Source organism: Schistosoma haematobium, chromosome 5, assembly GCF_000699445.3.
Source record: "Schistosoma haematobium chromosome 5, whole genome shotgun sequence".
Classification (NCBI taxonomy): Eukaryota; Metazoa; Platyhelminthes; class Trematoda; order Strigeidida; family Schistosomatidae; genus Schistosoma; species Schistosoma haematobium.
In genome coordinates this window covers 21,605,961-21,624,103 of record NC_067200.1, presented here as the reverse complement: position 1 = coordinate 21,624,103, position 18,143 = coordinate 21,605,961, and the positions used below count along the sequence as shown (strand labels likewise).

At 36.2% G+C, this 18,143-nt stretch overlaps 1 protein-coding gene across 1 annotated transcript; it reads left to right on the top strand.

The window, feature by feature from the left end:
• The first annotated feature begins 5,395 nt into the window (after positions 1 to 5,395).
• Positions 5,396 to 15,336, top strand: MS3_00009373 (uncharacterized protein). The gene is made up of 8 exons (XM_051217742.1): positions 5,396 to 5,460; positions 5,501 to 5,658; positions 5,694 to 5,792; positions 7,327 to 7,885; positions 8,497 to 8,658; positions 9,783 to 9,905; positions 11,955 to 12,050; positions 15,019 to 15,336. Exons 6-8 carry the CDS (start codon positions 9,788 to 9,790, stop codon positions 15,288 to 15,290), a joined length of 486 nt encoding a protein of 161 aa, XP_051065182.1. The 5' UTR covers positions 5,396 to 5,460; positions 5,501 to 5,658; positions 5,694 to 5,792; positions 7,327 to 7,885; positions 8,497 to 8,658; positions 9,783 to 9,787; the 3' UTR covers positions 15,291 to 15,336.
• The last annotated feature ends 2,807 nt before the right edge of the window (positions 15,337 to 18,143 follow it).

Below are 18,143 nucleotides of genomic sequence, written 5' to 3'. Positions count from 1 at the left end.
TTGTGTGGAGCATATGTATTCGATGCACCTTTGTACCAATATTTTTGTGTTCGATTGAATAAATAAATAACAAATGGAAGGAAATTATTCAAAGATTTGTTTAATTTTCAACAGATTCCAGACTGCAGGTAGTTCATATCATTTAACACTATAATATACCTATTTTTTATATCCTAGTTTTCAGTAATTTTGCAACTTCAGTTCCATCTGTTTGTATGTCTTTCTGTTGGCGTTATATCCTCCAAGGTAGACGGCTCAGTTGTAAACATTTCGTTACTATTGTAAACACCTTCTTGAGCATCCAATTCGAATAAGTGTAGGCGAAACCAAATTCTGTAACTCCGAGAACACTATACCATCACAACTATTCATCTGAACTTCAAATCTTCCCCATTTATTACTATCATATTCGAAGTGTGGTTCTGTACCTTTACTTCAGCAGGGTGTATTTCATATTTTGTAATTTTTAAACTTAATAATATAGTCTTTGGTGTTTGTTTTTTCTTACAATAATTAGCTGCAGATTATGATGCTCCATCAAAGTACAAAATAGTTCGACAATCTCAACCATACGGAACTTTATCCGGCGATGCTGGTCTACTATTTATTGCATATGCAGCTGACACAAAAAATTTCGATTTCATGTTGGATCGAATGACTGGAGATAGTGAAGATCGAAAAATGATGATGTAATGCGTTTTACCAAATGTGTCACTGGGAATTATTGGTATTTTCCTAGTGTACCAGAATTTGATCGTTTAGTTGGCGGTGGTCTATGGGGATTTTGGCGACAATAAAATCTAATATCTTATTTTTTTTGTAATGAGTGAACATATTTAAATGAAATATATAACCTAATTTCCACTTTGTTCATGATCTATTGAGATGTAGCGTAATTGCGTATGTAGATGGCGTAGTTCAGTTTAGTTTTTAAAAAAAAGCGCTGACGTTATTTAGAATGCTCTAACCTCACTGAATAACAACAAAAAATAACTAGAATGTTTCCTATCGACTGATTTTTTCAATTTAACAGTGGGGTAATCGTCTCAAACAGTTCACTCACCTTGAAAGTCTCATCTTCCTTGATGAGCCTTGAATTCCTCCCCTCCCCTTGAAACATTGTCTACACCTTATCTCTTCTACAACAATTGGGTCATACGTTGCCTTTGACTGGCTGAATGGTGGGCTCTATGTCGGAAATTTCTACTGTTCAACAGTCTTCGTATAGTTCTATTGCTAAGAAACATGAAAGTTGGCGATACGTAGTGTACAAGTCTTTGGTCATATGTGATGGTAGACGCTTTTTAGAATTGCAAAGAAATGTTGGTTAAATTGGTCACACTACAGATTCTCATTAAATTAGGTATTCCGGACATGTGCTATTTATACCTTGCATCTCTTGCCTCGTACATTTGATGATGAACAACATAGGGTCAAGTAGGGAGAAGTACAGAAATGGACGAGTCAGTGTTGACTACTAAACTTCGCAATGTTGAGGTTCAGGCGATATTCATATTCTGTAAGGTTATCTGGAGAACTTCGGTCAAAATTCGTTGAAGAGGTGTCTTCTGTTTCCATTGTTTTCGGTAACTCGGGGTTTCGAACATCAGCGCACTTTAATCCCTATATTTTATTCATTCCACTCAACCTATGATTCTTAAGCACAGCTCTCTATCATTGATACTACTAGTAATTTGGCTTCTCTGTTGAACCAAGCTTTTTGTTTAACTTGAGTTTGGGATGCTCTACTCCTCTTCGAAAACAGTAGAAAACATTCATAAGTTATTAGTACTCGATCAAAATATTGCTCTTTTGCGATGTCACTAAGTGACTAACCCCGATGGATGACATGCGGTAGTAGACATAGATGGTAAACAGGTTATTGGGATTTTGAGGGTCTTTCAACTCCGGTTGTGATTGCATTAGGTTGGAAGAGAGTTATGAACAGACAAATGTAAATGCGGCAACAATCCTTGAAATTCAATGATGGTCTAAGATGTGCTGGTGAGTTTGATATACCTCGGCGAAGTTTATGCATTTATCCCAATGTTAGTTTAAATGTATCAAAATCTACCGCAATGATGCAGATCCGCTTACTCTTTTTCTCCTGTATCCTGAGTTTTAAATTGTTCTATACCTTTTATTCCGTCAGTCCATTCTCTCTTCTTGAATAGTCTCTACGCTCAATTTTCTCTCACCACTGATATTATTGATACTTCTGCTGTTATTCATGTTCAGAAATTCTGTCTTACTATTGTGATATGATTTGACAACTTGGGTCAATGGACATATATTCCAGGTTCTACTTCACTCATGACTGAATGAGCTGTGATTATATAAAGATAAACTTGAACTGGTGGAAGTTCTTGATCATTCTGCTTGATTTTAAAACGAATTTTGAAACGATAACAATACATTTGAATTAAAGGAACCAACTGTGCTGCCAATTGTCCTTTTTACAAAATTCTTTATTTATAAATCATAATACACAAACTTTATTTTCAAAAAAGAATCCGTCGTAAATTTATATTCTTATCTTGGAATTTTATTAGGAGATTATTTGAAAGTTTTATGGTAGTAGTCAATAAACAGTAAAACTTTCATTCCTCAAAACATATTACGCTTGAAGTAAGCTGATGGATCCTTGGTAGAATTCAATCATCACTAATTATCAACCAAATGCTTTATATGTTGATGAGTGTTATCAGAGAATGAGTCCATCGTTTCCAAAGTTTTATAATTATGACAACAGTTTGAGATAATTAATACAGAATTCGATGAGTCATAATTCCAAGTTCTGTCAATTTACAAAATAATTTGAAGACCACCCGATGGCTTCAGTGATGAATGTCATACAATCAACCTGGTTGAATTCCACTTGCTATGACTTCTCACTAGAATGTATCACAAAAGTGATCTCATATCACGATGACTACCATATATAAGTATTTGCCACTCATTACAACTACAGAGATGTTGAATGTCAACCTATATCTCTGATGTTTCTGGATCGTGAGAGACAAGTTTCGGCCTAACTAGAGCAATTTCATAAGACACAGTAGACAGCACTTATGCTTTTAGATGGTTTTATAATCAGAGTTATGCGAATTGCCTCAGTTTTTTTACTTTTTTAAACTACAGAATCTGATTTTACCGTGATGCTCTTAATGATTAGTAAGGTTGGCTAAAATGAGTTTCAACAAATATGATGTTTCTTTTAATGGGTCGATGTCATCTTGCATATTATTAAGAGCTTTCCTAGTAGGATTATGAATACTCGGATCTAGCAAACTCCACACGACTTATTACAAATAGTATGAGGCCGGATCTTCGATTCTTTTCCAACTAGTATCAATATTGTACATATAGTTATCATGGAGATGTTTAAAAAGACGGTATTCAGATAGACTGATTAAAAGTATTAATGCATATGCATCGACGTTGTCCACAGAAGTGTATCATTATGTAGATTTGAAAAAGCCGGAGACTGATCAATAGAAGATGGTTAGCAAAGCGATAAGATATAATCCCTTAAAGTACATGGAAACAGTAGATTTTTTAAGGTACTTTGCCTTGAATCTCCTACATATTTTTGATGTTGACTCATTTTAATGACTGGTATGTTGTATTTTGATATAATTTTAAATCAGAGTTGTAACGGAAAGATTACGCAGAAAATTTTCCCAAAGTATTTTATTAAACAGTACTTTTGTTCTGACGACCACCTATCGTTTTATCGCTAGAAGTAACCAGACTGGTAGTGGATAGGTCTTTATTTGTGCAGTGAAACAAAACAAATGGATCTCAAGGTAATTTTCTTCAAATATACAAAATTTTTCGACATCCAACACAAAATATTAGGAAATATAGTGCCTACACAAAATAGGGAAGTGAGTGAATACTTGAGCTACAATATTTTGATATCGCTAAGATGTTTGCGGCCAACTCTTAACCAATCAACTTAATCCGTCGCATCAATTTTACCGAGGATCGACATCCGTGAGAATGTCATTTCGATCAAGCTATCAGACGAGAACAAATCATTTCGTTTTCCTGGGTCTAAAGGATAATTACGAACTAATTCAATGTTTAACTTCCAATGGCGACAAACGCACAGTCAGCATTCGGAGATACTCCGTCGATGCCATTTACTGAATTAGCTTGTTATTTTCACCCATAACTTGCTAAATTTATCCTCTGTCTGAAGATCAGAGAACACAACCCTCTGCATTTATGTAGTGTCCTAGTTTCGGAGGGAAACTGACTAGAAAGTAGGAAAGCCTTTAATATAAAACAGTGGATTAGCTTAACCCGGTTCATGCCTTATAAATCACCACGATTATCATTACCACGCATCAGCGACTAATTACTATCGTGCTTATTATCATCATCACAAATTCCACTCTTATTCGCTATATTTCCATATGCTGACATTGTGTGCACTACCAAAGAACAAATTGATTAACTGGTCAGAACTCAGTAGCTAAACAAGTGACGCGATGGAGTATAGCGTGGCGTCGAGTGGCGGTTGACTATGATCACCACTACAGGAAGACTACTTGGCAGTTAATCGGTAAGATCCCCCATAAGCCAAATATCAGAAGGCAGTTGATGGCTGTAGTCGAGATGCATTTGTTGGCGATCTCGTGGTATCGAAAGGATACCAAGATCGTGCGAATGTAAGTTCGTGCAAGGTAACAAGCAACGGAAGAATGTGTGTTTGTAATACAGTTAAACAAACAAGCACGGTAAAATAATTCCTGGCACAATTGATCATAATAATAATAATTTCCATTACACTCATCGCATTCTGTTGATAAAAGTAGGTCACTACAGGAGTTTGAAGAGTACGGTACCGGTTTTGAGTCACAGAGTGAGATGTTAACGAGTCCCAAATAGGATGAAATACGCGTCCAGAATTCCACTGCTAGCCATTATCCATCTCTGCTTGTAATGCCTGTGAACCAAGGGAGTATCGCGGCATACGCGCGGTATGCATATATGCCAATGAAAGAATGATCACCTGCAGTCCTAAACATCAATGGAAGATTTAATTAAACAATAACATGTGAATTTAACTGATTGATTAATTCCTTGAAGCAATGGTGTATTTAGGTTCCGATTTTCTTTTTGTGGTTTCTGACATTTAAATTTCTACGCTGCTCTCAGATTATGTGGTATCTCCGGATACCCCGGATTCCTACCGTTTTGAGATAAACTCAGTCAAATTACAATACATACCAACACAGTAAAAGCCACTATTCTGACTAAAACTAGTAGAGCATGTTACCAGAAACCCGAATGCATAGAAAGGCATGCAGTAAAAGGAAAGAAATCAAGCACTTTATACAGGCTTGTTGCAATGAATTAAAATTGTTTAACATGATGAATATAAGAGTAGAGTTCATTGAACTAATTTAAATCTCAAGGTAATGAGGCGTCAAAAATATTTTCCTAAATGTACGTTTACTGCCACATTATCGTTTTTCAACCTTTGAAGGGTTCTTCGGATTCGCATCAGAAACGGTCGTTCTCGGATGCATTTTGCAATTAGGAGTTTTGTTTACTGCTTATATTGTATATTCAAAATACAAAATGTCGTATGAAAACATATTGTTTGCTGATGCTTATGCTGTTAATGGGACTCCTCAGGGATCAGTAAGTTGTAACGAGTTGTCAACGATTTCCTGTAGGTCATAAGTGAAACTAAAGAACATTCTTTATTCTTGACTATCCACTTGAGCCCTATTGCATCTCCACAAGAATGTTTGGAGTCTGTTGGACATATTGAGGTATTTTATTGCTTTTAATATTTGCATTTTGGTTATACTCGTCCTCATTCTTACGCATCTGTATTAGTTACTAACTAAATCCCTACTCCCAGCCTTATACACCGGACTTATTATGGCGTCTTTCCAGTCTCTAGGAAGTCTGGACTGTCTCAGAGACATGTCGAATAGTATCGCTAATGGTTCAGCAACTTCATCTGATATGGCTTTCATAATCCTAGGATGAATATCGTCAGGACCACTGGACTTACCAGCATCTCAAACCTGATAAGTCCAGTGGTCCTAACGATATTCATCCTAGGATTATGAAAGCCATATCAGATGAAATTGCTGAACCATTAGAGATACTATTCGACATGTCTCTGAGACAGTCCAGACTTCCTAGAGACTGGAAAGACGCCATAATAAGTCCGGTGTATAAGGCTGGGAGTAGGGATTTAGTTAGTAACTATAGACCCGTTAGCTTAACTAGTGCAGTTGTAAAACTGATGGAGAAAATCATTCGGATATCTGTTATAAACTATGTTGAAGGGCAAAATCTTTTCCCCAGGGAGCAACATGGTTTTCGGAAAGGCCCATCTTGCTTGACAAATCTTCTCATTGCACGAGAAGATTGGGCTGCGGCAAAGGATCGGAATGCTCCTGTGGATGTGATTTTCATAGATCTAAGTAAAGCCTTTGATAAGGTTTCCCACTCTGGTCTTAAATTCAAACTGAAACGTTTTGGAATCCATTATACAATCGTCGATTGGATAAGTAACTTTCTCCATGACAGGAGACAAAGGGTAAGGGTAAATGGGGCTCTCTCCTCGTGGGTACCTGTAAAAAGTGGGGTTCCCCAAGGTACAATCCTGGGTCCTCTTCTCTTTTTACTTTATGTAAATGAATTGCCAACTGTAGCAAAATCATCCGTTCTACTCTTCGCTGATGACATAAAGATTTGGAGACCCATACATAGCATGTCGGATAGGATAGTATTACAGGACGATCTTAGCTCATTGGTGGCATGGTTAGATAGGTGGTCACTAGAAGTAAATCCAAATAAGAGTGTAGTGATGCAGTTAAATAACTCTGATGAATCGTATGACTATACACTACGTGGATTCGTGCTACCCAAAGTAAGAAACTATAAAGATCTAGGAGTCATATTAAGCAATGATCTCAAAACGACTAGTCACTGTAAGGCTGCTGCTGCGAAAGGCTATAGGGTATTATGGTCAATTCATAGGTCTTTCCAGTATTTAGATGATGAAATGTTTAGATTACTATACCCGATTTATGTGCGACCACATTTAGAATACGGGATTCAAGCAGCGTGTCCTTGTTTCAAATATGAAGCAGATATGCTAGAAAGAGTCCAACGACGAGCTACTAAGATGGTACAAGGTCTATCTGGCCTATCTTATGAAGACAGACTGAGACACCTTAACTTATTTCCGTTATCTTACCGTAGAATAAGGGGTGATCTAATATTAGCCTATCGTATACTGAACGATGACCTTGGTATTAACATGTCTTATCTTTTGCTTCCGTCTAGGACTGATCATTTGAGAGGACATTCGAAGAAAGTTCAAAAACCGAGATCAAACCGTTTACGTTTGGAGTTCCGTTTCTCGCACCGAGTAGTGAATTACTGGAATTCTCTACCGGAACACGTAATATCAGCACCATCTGTTAATATATTCAAAACGAGATTGGATCTCCATAGTATTACAAACTGCAAGGATTAATATAGGTCGACAGACCTCCTATCCTTATTACTGAAGACTGAAGACTGAAGACTAGTGAATGGAAAGAAAATGTATTATTAGATCAACAGAATTTAACTTCTGTACACAACATAAACTCATTTGTATGAATATGAAAAATGAGCCATACATGTTGAATACATTATTCCGATTTTTTTGAATGTTATTTTTAGAGATATGTTGATTCAATTTGTCCAAGACATTTGTGTCGTGAAGATGAAATTCTATATGGTGTCGGTTTCGGATTTGATTTCTTTCGAAAAATCAGCCCCGATTTTGGACACAAGAAAGTTGAACCCTTTAAATATCATGAACGTTCAGGGGCTTTGGGTAGACTTCCTAAGACGGGCAAGTTCATGTTTTGATTGTTTCGGTGTTACAAAAACTATTCATTGAGTAATTCCACTAACCTTTTTAACCAAGTTCATTAAAAGTGCGTCTTGGTAATTACCTTCATAGTTTGTCGTTATTTTGTCAGTAGCATGCCATTAAAAAGATGTTTTTCAATTAGAAGGGAAACACAAACGAACCGTTCTTACAGGGCGTTGGCAACCAGACTTCCAAGTCTTGCTTTCCAGCTCTAGACGGAGCTAGTTTATTAGCGCACCCATAGAAAATCATTCTTAGTTTAAGATTCTCACTCCTTGTAGATTGTTAAAAAGAAATGTTATTAGGGTGGCTTACATTAGATCTAGTAATAAGTGAACATACAAATTGCTCTAATAATTTGTCTTAGTAGAATTACATTTAAAGTAAACACGGAGAAAATGCTAACTATATCCCGCGTATAGCTGCCAAGCGGGACGTGTAAAAACAGTAGAACTGACAAAAATGTCCATTAGTATATTCTCCAGGTCCTCAGTTTTGTCTTTGGATAATTTATACTTTTCGCGAAAAGTCTTGAAGTTATTCAATACTTTTAAGTATTTTTCCTCAAAAATGTTTTATTTATTTAATAGGCGGAGATATATTTATTCATGCTAAGTGCAATAATTATGGCAAGTTGTTTGAACTGACACAAGCCATCATTAATAATTTACCACCCAGATCTGTAGACAGATTCGAAGATATTTACGGATGGGTTTATCGTAATGGGCGTGATTTGAGTGGTTTTATTGATGGTAAGTTGTTTCTTAGATAAACTATCTTCGTTGTTACATTGGTCTGCGACTCATAACTGATGTAAAACATAGTGTATGTGTGTATAGGTTCATGTTTCCACACTATATCCGAGAGATCAGATGAAGTCAGCAAGACAAATATAATCGTAGTAGACATAGTAAAATTACCAATGGTAACAAAAAAATTAACCACAGAAAATATGATTTATTAAAGAAAAATGGATTCACAGAATGGGAATCATCAAGTAACTTTAAAACTCAAGATTTAAAGAAAAACGGTCAGCGCGTTTGTTTCATTGCTCCCAATTCTGAGCTATATCACCTAGCCTTTGACATCATTGACCATAAAAACTGTGTATATTCTGACCATGTAGTCTGAATCATCTGACATGGCTTATAATAACAGTTAGTACCTTCACAAATTGATGCTATGTATTTGCTTTTATGCCCTCAACTTTTTCCCAACCTACTCCTTCAAGAATGGAATAACCTGTCGTTTTAGAACGTTGTTTGTTGTACATAATATGCATATAAGTCATTTCAGCTGTCGAAGATTTATGACATCATCACATTATTTTTCATCTTGATTTAATACCCTTTAAAATTTAAATGGTCGTAGGAAACCAGGATTAAGCCCCTCCCTACTCATAAATACAGGTTTCATTTAGTTTTTAGCGATATTCTACGCGAAATCCCAAACCAAGCGAAATCTTACTGCAGGAGAAATTACTGATTAGCAAATTGAATAATCTATTCCCTGTGCTTAATATGTGACGTAAAGATAAGAAGATAGATGGGTTTTGTTTAAAGAAAAGTTCATATATTCACAAACGTTGATCAAGTCATTTGTAATACTGTTAAGTTAATGAATGACTTTTTCCACCTTTTTCATCTGATTATAATTTCGTTTATTTATATTAGTAATTTGTAATTAATCATTTAAACTATTCATTTGACTAAGACAAACCATTCATATGGATACAATTGAATTTGACATTTCAACATATACGGATGATATGAAGTAGTTTAATGTAACAGATGTTATATTAGAAGAACTTCTAATAACTAATTTGTATGAATAAAATATGCATATACTTATAATATGTATTGTGCTCTGCATCAAGGAACAATGAATCCGAGAGATCCAGATGAACGGGCAGAGGTAGCAATCAACACATATACAGGCGGAAGTTATGGTCTTGTTCAAAAATGGATTCATGATATGGATTTGCTTCGATCAACACCAGGTAATAAGTAAATAAATAATAAATTGTCCTGTGTGTATTCAGTTAGGAAATTCTCTCGTGAAAATAAATATTCGAATGAATAGAATTGTGAGTAGCTGACTATGTGGTGTCGTTCAAGAAACTTAACTAGTTATATACCAATTAAGATATGAGACAAGAAATTCAGTCGAACTTAATTCCACTTCAGTCAAACTGAATGTAGAATTTATGCTGTAGTTAGTTATTGATAATATAGTCAGTACGTCTCCGTTATTCCGACAGTTTATTCTATCTTGATGTGGTGGCCGGGCTTGCCTGTCATGATTAATCGATTGAGATATACTCGCTGGAACAATCGTTCATCAAGGTTCTACCATTTCAGACAGGTCGGCTGAAGAGTGATAAGACGAATAGCAGCAAATCCAAGGTCCGAAGGCGAAGTCTCACTAATGGCTGTACATAGGCGTGGCAGCAGTAAGGTGTTTCCTTCAGATAGCCAGCATAACGCCGATGCTGCCTTCCCACAAGGAGGGAAGGGGTCAGAAAAGGTCGACTCAAAAAATGAACATCTCACCTTATCCTACAGATTTCCGTCTCTAGCGGTAAGGTTCCAATAAATAGGGAGCTAACATGAAAATTACTCACAAAAAGGGCGTGTATGACCGACCTCAAGCAGTCGTCTCACTTCTAACCCAATTTTTTCAGGTAGCTCCAGAAGTACCCTTCCACGGTGTAGACAACGGGGAAATGATAACTGTCTTTATACCTCTAACAGCATTCAAGATCACTATATTCATAATCAATCTCCCCATCCATTATTTTAATTGAATGATACATTCATTTCGAATCTGATTGATCTTTTTTGTTACATAATTACACACAAACATGTTTAGATGTCTGTTTTAAACTTAGTAACTGCTAGACATACCATCATTATGATCAGTATTATTATTGTTGAACCATAACAGTGCATTTTTTGTCCATTATAACTTTCCCTTGTACTAAATTGTTTATTTACGAAAAAGTCATAGATGTTTATAGATTGATATTACTTGTTAATAATGATATAATTGCACTACTTTTAAAGTGCATCTTGGCATATATGCATATGAACAAAACATGATATTATCTTTTTTCTTACTATTGATATAATAATGAATGATATGCATGATATATATTGACAATAATGAAACAATAATATGAATCTTTAGCGTTCAAGCATTTAATAAATAAATCTTCATACTGATAATAATTATATGCTCATTAGTGATTAACTTCAAGGCGGAACTCCTGGTGTACTTGTGAGAAGCTATGACTAATGGAGTCAAATCTGCGTTGAATGCGAAGCGGTTACTCATCGAAAACAATGAAAGATAGTCGTGCAGTAACATGAATTAGTTGAAGGTCAATACTAGCACAGTTGAGTTCTATCTTAGTTGTCTAGAGGTTCAACGTTTGTGAACTAAACTGAATGCCCTGGATTTGAGTCTTGAATGTGGGATTGTGGGTCGACACTGTCGAAGAGTACCATGCTAGGATGAAACGATCGTCTAGTGTCTCCACCTTTACAATGGTAGTCTAGCTTAGATCAACTTGTCAATTCCATATTTAATCATAATTTTAAAAGAAATATTCATCTTGACGTAGATTAGTCAAGATTAAAAAGAAATCACTAGTTGAATATTTTTGACTGACATCATGAACTGAATGATGTTCGACCACCATTGAAAATCTAGAAGCACTGGACGGCTGCTTCTTCCTACAGTGGGACTCCTCAGCAGTACTCATTCACAATCTCGCTTTCGAAATTTGAAGCCAGGTTCTTTGGTCTCGTATGCGGATGCTTAACCTCTAGATTATTGAGTCAGTATCCAACAATGTTAATGTCTAACTTCAACTAATCCATGAAATTGTGCAACCATCTTCCATTATACTGAGATAGATGTCTATCTCTACTTGACATCGGTTAACCCTACTGGTGACAGCTATTTTATTAATTGACATTAATTGATATCTATTGAAATTCTATTCAGAGTATATCTAACATTATGAAATCTTATTTATTTATAGATAATATAAAAGAAAAATGGATTGGTCGAACAATTGAACATAGTTTTGTATTACATGATAAATCTATTACATCACATATTGCTAGAATGATTGGATGTAAGCAATATCATTATTATTACTTTTTTTCAAATTGAATAAATTTTATTGTATTTCTTATGAAATAATCAACTATCAGAAAGGGTTTTGTGAAGATTTTTTTTAGAAAGTTCAATAGTTGAAATCATGAATCAATTGAATCTAGACCACTATGGAAAACCTGAAAGCACTGGATGGCCGTTTCGTCCTAGTATGAGACTTCTCCGTGGCAGTGCGCATCCAAGAACCCAGTACCTATCAGTCTCGCGAGCATTTGGTTGTCCATACTGGTGTTCTAGTTCACTAATATTACAGAAAACTTGAGAACACTATAACTTAAGTGTTTATCAGCCGCTTGAAAGCTCTATGTGAACAAAAAGTCATGAAATTGAACGTCTTATAAGTGGAATTATCGGATGTAGTTGTTCCTTTTGTTCTATCAAAGTAATAGCCATCATAGATACATAGAAAGGTGTAGGATTATGTAACAAGTATTTAATGAAACAAAAGAAATTTGAATGACTTTCTAAACTGTTTACTAGATAATACTGAACATACTTTTTGTTATATCCTAAATGAGTGAGAGAATTGTATTCCTGACGTTTTGTAACTTAATTAAGGCCACTTCTTCAGAGTAAATAAGTAACCGACAGTAAATTGACACACATTCAAGTCTCGCGCGCGAGACTGATAGGTCCTATGTTCGAAACTCACAAGGGACGGGATCGTGGGCACGCACTGCTGAGGAGTCCCATACTAAGACGAAACGGCAGTCCAGTGCTTCCAGATTTTCCATAGTGGTCTAGCTTCAACTGACTCATGATTACAACTTTTGAAATAATTAATTAACGAGATTATAATTTATGGGACGAAACAATCAGGTATAAGATAAAAGGTCTAGGATTTTAGCGCGAAATTCATTCATTCATTTGGATAAATAGAGTTTTGGTATTATAGCTGATGTCAGTTCGTGATGAAAATCCTAAATCTAATTCCTATCCCTAACTATTAACTGTAAATCATAATTCTGATCCCTCACATTGGTTTATAACCCACATTTGGTCCTAGTTATTAAGTGAACACTATGAAAGTCATTCGATCGTCACTCAAAGGTTGTCCATAAATTATAGTCTCATCAATTAACTTATTTGTATTTTAATCCGTTAGAGGATTTGGTAGAGATCTTGGTAATTCTAATGGTTGAATTCATGAGTCAATTATGCTACACCAATATAGAAAAACTTGAAAGCATTGGAAAGTTGTTTCATCCTAGTGTGAGACTCTTCAACAATGCTCATTTATTTGTATGTTATACAATAGAAAAGAATTTATACTCATTGTCACAAATGACTATTAAATGTATACAGTAGTGGTGAAGGTTTGAATTAGACAAGAATGAAAGTACATACTACTGATAAGTTTCATATTAGACTAGATTTCACTGTTATCTATCATCCAACCTTACTGAAAATTATTCCATTTGTTTGAAGATTTATTTGGTAAAAAAAAAATGAACAAGCACTCTCTAAACGGTAGTATCAATACCTTCAAGATTTGAGATACACCTAAATGATTGGTTACAGTTACCATAAGATTTAAATTGAAATTGTTGAGTCGGATTTCGAGAACTACAACAGAGCCTCCAGAGGCCTTAAAGGAGCCAAAGAGTTCCAGCCAATCAGAGCATGATGGAGCTTTCTAGAATACAAACTTCACTGATAAGTCTTGCTAACTGAACGCTTCATTCAGTTCCTAAGCTATTCTGGTAACCCTCAAGCTATAAACACACAGCCACCTGAACACGAGAGAAAATATGCGAGAATCACTTTACTCCAAAAGTTCGTTTTTGCACAGAAAAACACGGGTATTTATAGATATTAATATTTGTTAAATCAACATTATATTTTGGCCGATCCTCTAAGAGACATGTTATGCTACTGACATATAGTAGCATGCCACGTTGGTATTTTAGAAAGTTCCATCATGCTCTGATGGGCTGGAACTCTTCGACCCCTTTAGGGCCTCTGAAGGCCTCTGAAGCCGACTCAACACCTCCCTCGAATAAGATCTCTTCCTAGGATTCACTAGTAGCTTGACAACTAGTTTGCGGCGGCGTCCCATTATTTTTGTTGTCTTCCTTGTCCGAGACTTCTTTTCCGTGTCCTTGGGGATTCGTAACGTTGTCAAAGATTTGGCAGCGTGGGAGATAGCTTTTTCAGACCCATTAGAAAAAATGTGAGAGATGACTGCCAACTCAACAGAAAGCTTTTTGTTACCCATTTCCAAAACATTTCGATTATTAGAATTCGATAGGTATTAAGAATTGAGCAACATGAAACTAGTTACTACTCATCAGTTTGTTTGTATACTTGCAGAAATTAGTATGTTATGAACTGATAATGTCTGATCAACGGATCCGAAGTATTTTGAGTGGACAATTGTGAATAAACATTTGTATCTTCTGGATGATGGCTTTCGTCGTTCTTCAAGTTTCTGCCCTATACAATAGAACTTCCTCGACATTTGTATTGAAAATGTCGACTGTGGTGTTGGTTTTCAGTTGTTTAGAGTTTCAGATGTTCTTCAGTTGTAAATATGCCTCTATTGCTTTACCGATCCACACCTTCATATCTGAATTAGATCCACTGTGTTCATCAACGATACTGCCTAGATATTTAAAGGTTTTTACATCTTCCAAAGCTTCTCCATCAAGTGTGATTTGATGGGTTTGCGTTTTGTTATGTTGTATCAGAGAATCTTGCTTTTCTGTTTGTGTACATTGAGACCCATTGTTGCTGAGGCTGCTGCTACACTGATCGTCTTTGGCTGCATTTATTGTTGCGTGTGCAATAGAATAGCCATATCACTTGCGGACTGTAGTTCGTCTAATTGCATCCTAGATGTCCAAATCGTATCTTTGGGTTGACTTATTTTTTCGATACAAATATCAATGTTTATTTTTATCTTTTTTTTCTTCTTCTATTAAAAGCTGCAGAAAGAGGTAAATGGCCAAAATTTCGTATTGTTCGACAATCTCAACCATATGGTACATTATCTGGTGAAGCTGGACTATTATTCCTTGCATATGCAGCTGAAATAAAAAATTTCAATTTTATGCTAGATCGTATGACTGGTGATACTGAAGATAGAGAAATAGATGATGTAATGCGTTTTAGTCATTGTGTTACAGGAAATTATTGGTACTTTCCCAGTCAAGAAGAACTCACTCGTTTAGTTACTATGGGCAAACTAGAACCTTAACTCACAAGCTTAATCATATTTTTATAAAATTAATTTAAATGGATGATCTAGTGATTTTTCTTTCTTACCTAAACAAACGCTATTTAGTATTATGACATTCATCGTTTGGTACACTTGTATCTAACCTGAAAGTATATGATGTGCTATGGATGTAGTGAACAAGAACACGAATGGGAATAATCGGATGTATTTGAGCACAAAACTACAGAACATCTCAATACCTGCACTCCAGCGGCCTGCTGAGTCATCTGCATCTGATGTCTGCCCAGCATCCTCACGTCTCACCGCTCCTCTACGTCTACAGCACCCTCCAGAGCCAACGCTGCCAAGCCGGAAGACTACTCGACGTCACCTCTCCTCACCAGACTGCCCCTGCTAGCACCCCAGCTCCAGGCCCGTAACGGCGTCCGCAGGACAGCGCCCCCCCCTCCTGGTTGTCAGCGACACTAAACGTATTAAGCAGGAACTCGAGTGGGCTCAATCGAATGTACTTGGTGCTACGTTCCGGAGCATCTCACTGAAATCTGAGAACCATACACTAAATAGTTAATTTGCAAAATATCAATCATTTGTTTCAAACTTGACTGTTTCTTCTGCAGATATCAGTCCATTGTCTCAGATTTCATTGTTCATACATTTTTATACTAACTGCCTTCTGTTCCTGTTCTTTCCTTCTCGATCTTCCACTGAAATACATTCCGTCACTGACCATCATTATATACTACTTATGTGGATATAAGTAGCTCACATCACAGGGGGAAATATACTGGAAAGTCTGTATGTGCAGTGATCTGATAGTTAAACGAATACGAAAAAAATGGTTAGGATCATGAGTCATTTGATTCTAGACCACCATGGAAAACCTGGAAGAACTGAACGGCCGTTTCGTCATATTGTGGGACTCCTCAGTAATGCGCATCCACGACCTCGCCCCCTGCGAAATTCGAACCCAGGACCTACTGGTTTCGCGCGCGAGCACTTAACCACTGACCACTGAACCGGCATCCAACGGTGCTAGTGTCTAACTTCAAATAATCCACGAAATTGAGTGACACATTCACCATTGTCTTCAGTGAGTTACTATCTCACAACAGACCTGGTTGAACTCCACTGGTCACTACTTCTCACTAGAACTCCAGGATATACCTCGTGAAGCCAGTCACTAATGAGCATATGTTGATTAATATCAGATGGGTTTTCCATGGTGGTCTAGCTTCAACTGACTCATGATCTTAACCATTGAAATTACTACAATCTCCACAAAACCCATCCGAATACGAAAAAAGCCAAGCTCAAGAGTCAATAAACACATAAGCTGAATTTATACTTAATTATAACTATAATCGATAAGAATAATAATAATTCCTAGTGGGACAAGATGATCTAGTAACTGAAACTATGCTGTGTGCTACTGATATCGACTTATATAAGTAGTATATGACATTAATCAAAAGTGAAATGTTTGGCGGCAGAAAGTAAAGATCAAAATGAAAAAAAGATGAAAACATAGAATGATTGATATGAAAACGAAGGAACAGTCAATTTTGAGATGATTGATTGACATTTTATAAATGAACTATTTACTTTATAAATTCACTCCGTATTGTTTAGCTCGAATCTTTCCATTGAGGTTTAGCACTGCAATTGATCAGTCTGTTATTGGCATATGTGTATCCTGTGTGAACTGCCCCAATATTGCCCGATATCACAAACATTATAAGCAGAGCTGGATAGTGGCTAGCAGTGGAATCTAGGACGCGCGTTTCGTTCTATTTGGGATTCGTCAGATGAATGTACCTGCATCTCGGAATTGATGTTCACTGTGGGACTCAAACTCAGTACCGTTTTCTTCAAACGTTATCGCGTTCTCAACTTAGCTACTGATTCCTATATAGTTCTCAGATTTTACTAAGTGATTCTGTTATTTTGTATTCAAGTGCAATTGTTTGACCATACTGGTGTTGTCGTTCACGAATATTACAGAAAACGGATTGTTAGAGTCTTCAAATAGCTGTATTTGATCATAATTCAGGTATGGTAGTCCTAATATCACCTGAATTATCCACCTCATCGTTAGCAATTGTAGAGACCCTGTACATCCTTTTAAAACGTACTTTGCAACTTTTGAATTGAAGCAGAACCGGTAGGGTTCTGTCTCATTGGTTAATTCGGCACTCATTAGCATTAAGGCTTTGAAAGAAATGTTGTTGTATAATGAATTTCTTCTTCTTTTACTGCGTGTCCAATCTCAACAGAAGAGTATCGTGCATAGCATGCTTGCATGAATGTCGTCATTTAACATAAGTTTAAATGGTCTCCTTTGTTTCCTTTGTGCTATTTGAACTTGTATTTCTTTTCCACTTTTGAAGAAGTGGCTTACATTCAGTTACGAAACGTCAAAAATATAATTTTCTTACTCATTGGAATATAACAAAAGATATTTATTAATAACTCTCGATCCAATGGTCAACTTATTTGGAAATATCAAGTTCAATCTTGATGTTGATATTTATGTTTACTAGATACATTTAGTAATCTTAATGTTGTTATGTAAGATTAAATTAGACAGTCTTTGTTGACTTTCCAAATCCAAGAATTGATTCATCAACACTTACTTATTTACTTTCGCCTGTTACTCCCAGAGGAGCATAGGCCATCGACTAGCATTCTCAAACTCACTCTGTCCTTGGCCTCCCTTTCTAGTTCTATCCAATTGTTGTTCATTCTTCTCATGTCTGTCCCCATTTCTCGGTGTAATGTGTTCTTTGGTCTTCCTTTCCTATTTTTGGGCTGAGGATTCCAAGTGAGGGCTAGCCTTGTAATACAGTTGATTGCTTTTGTTAATGTGTGTCC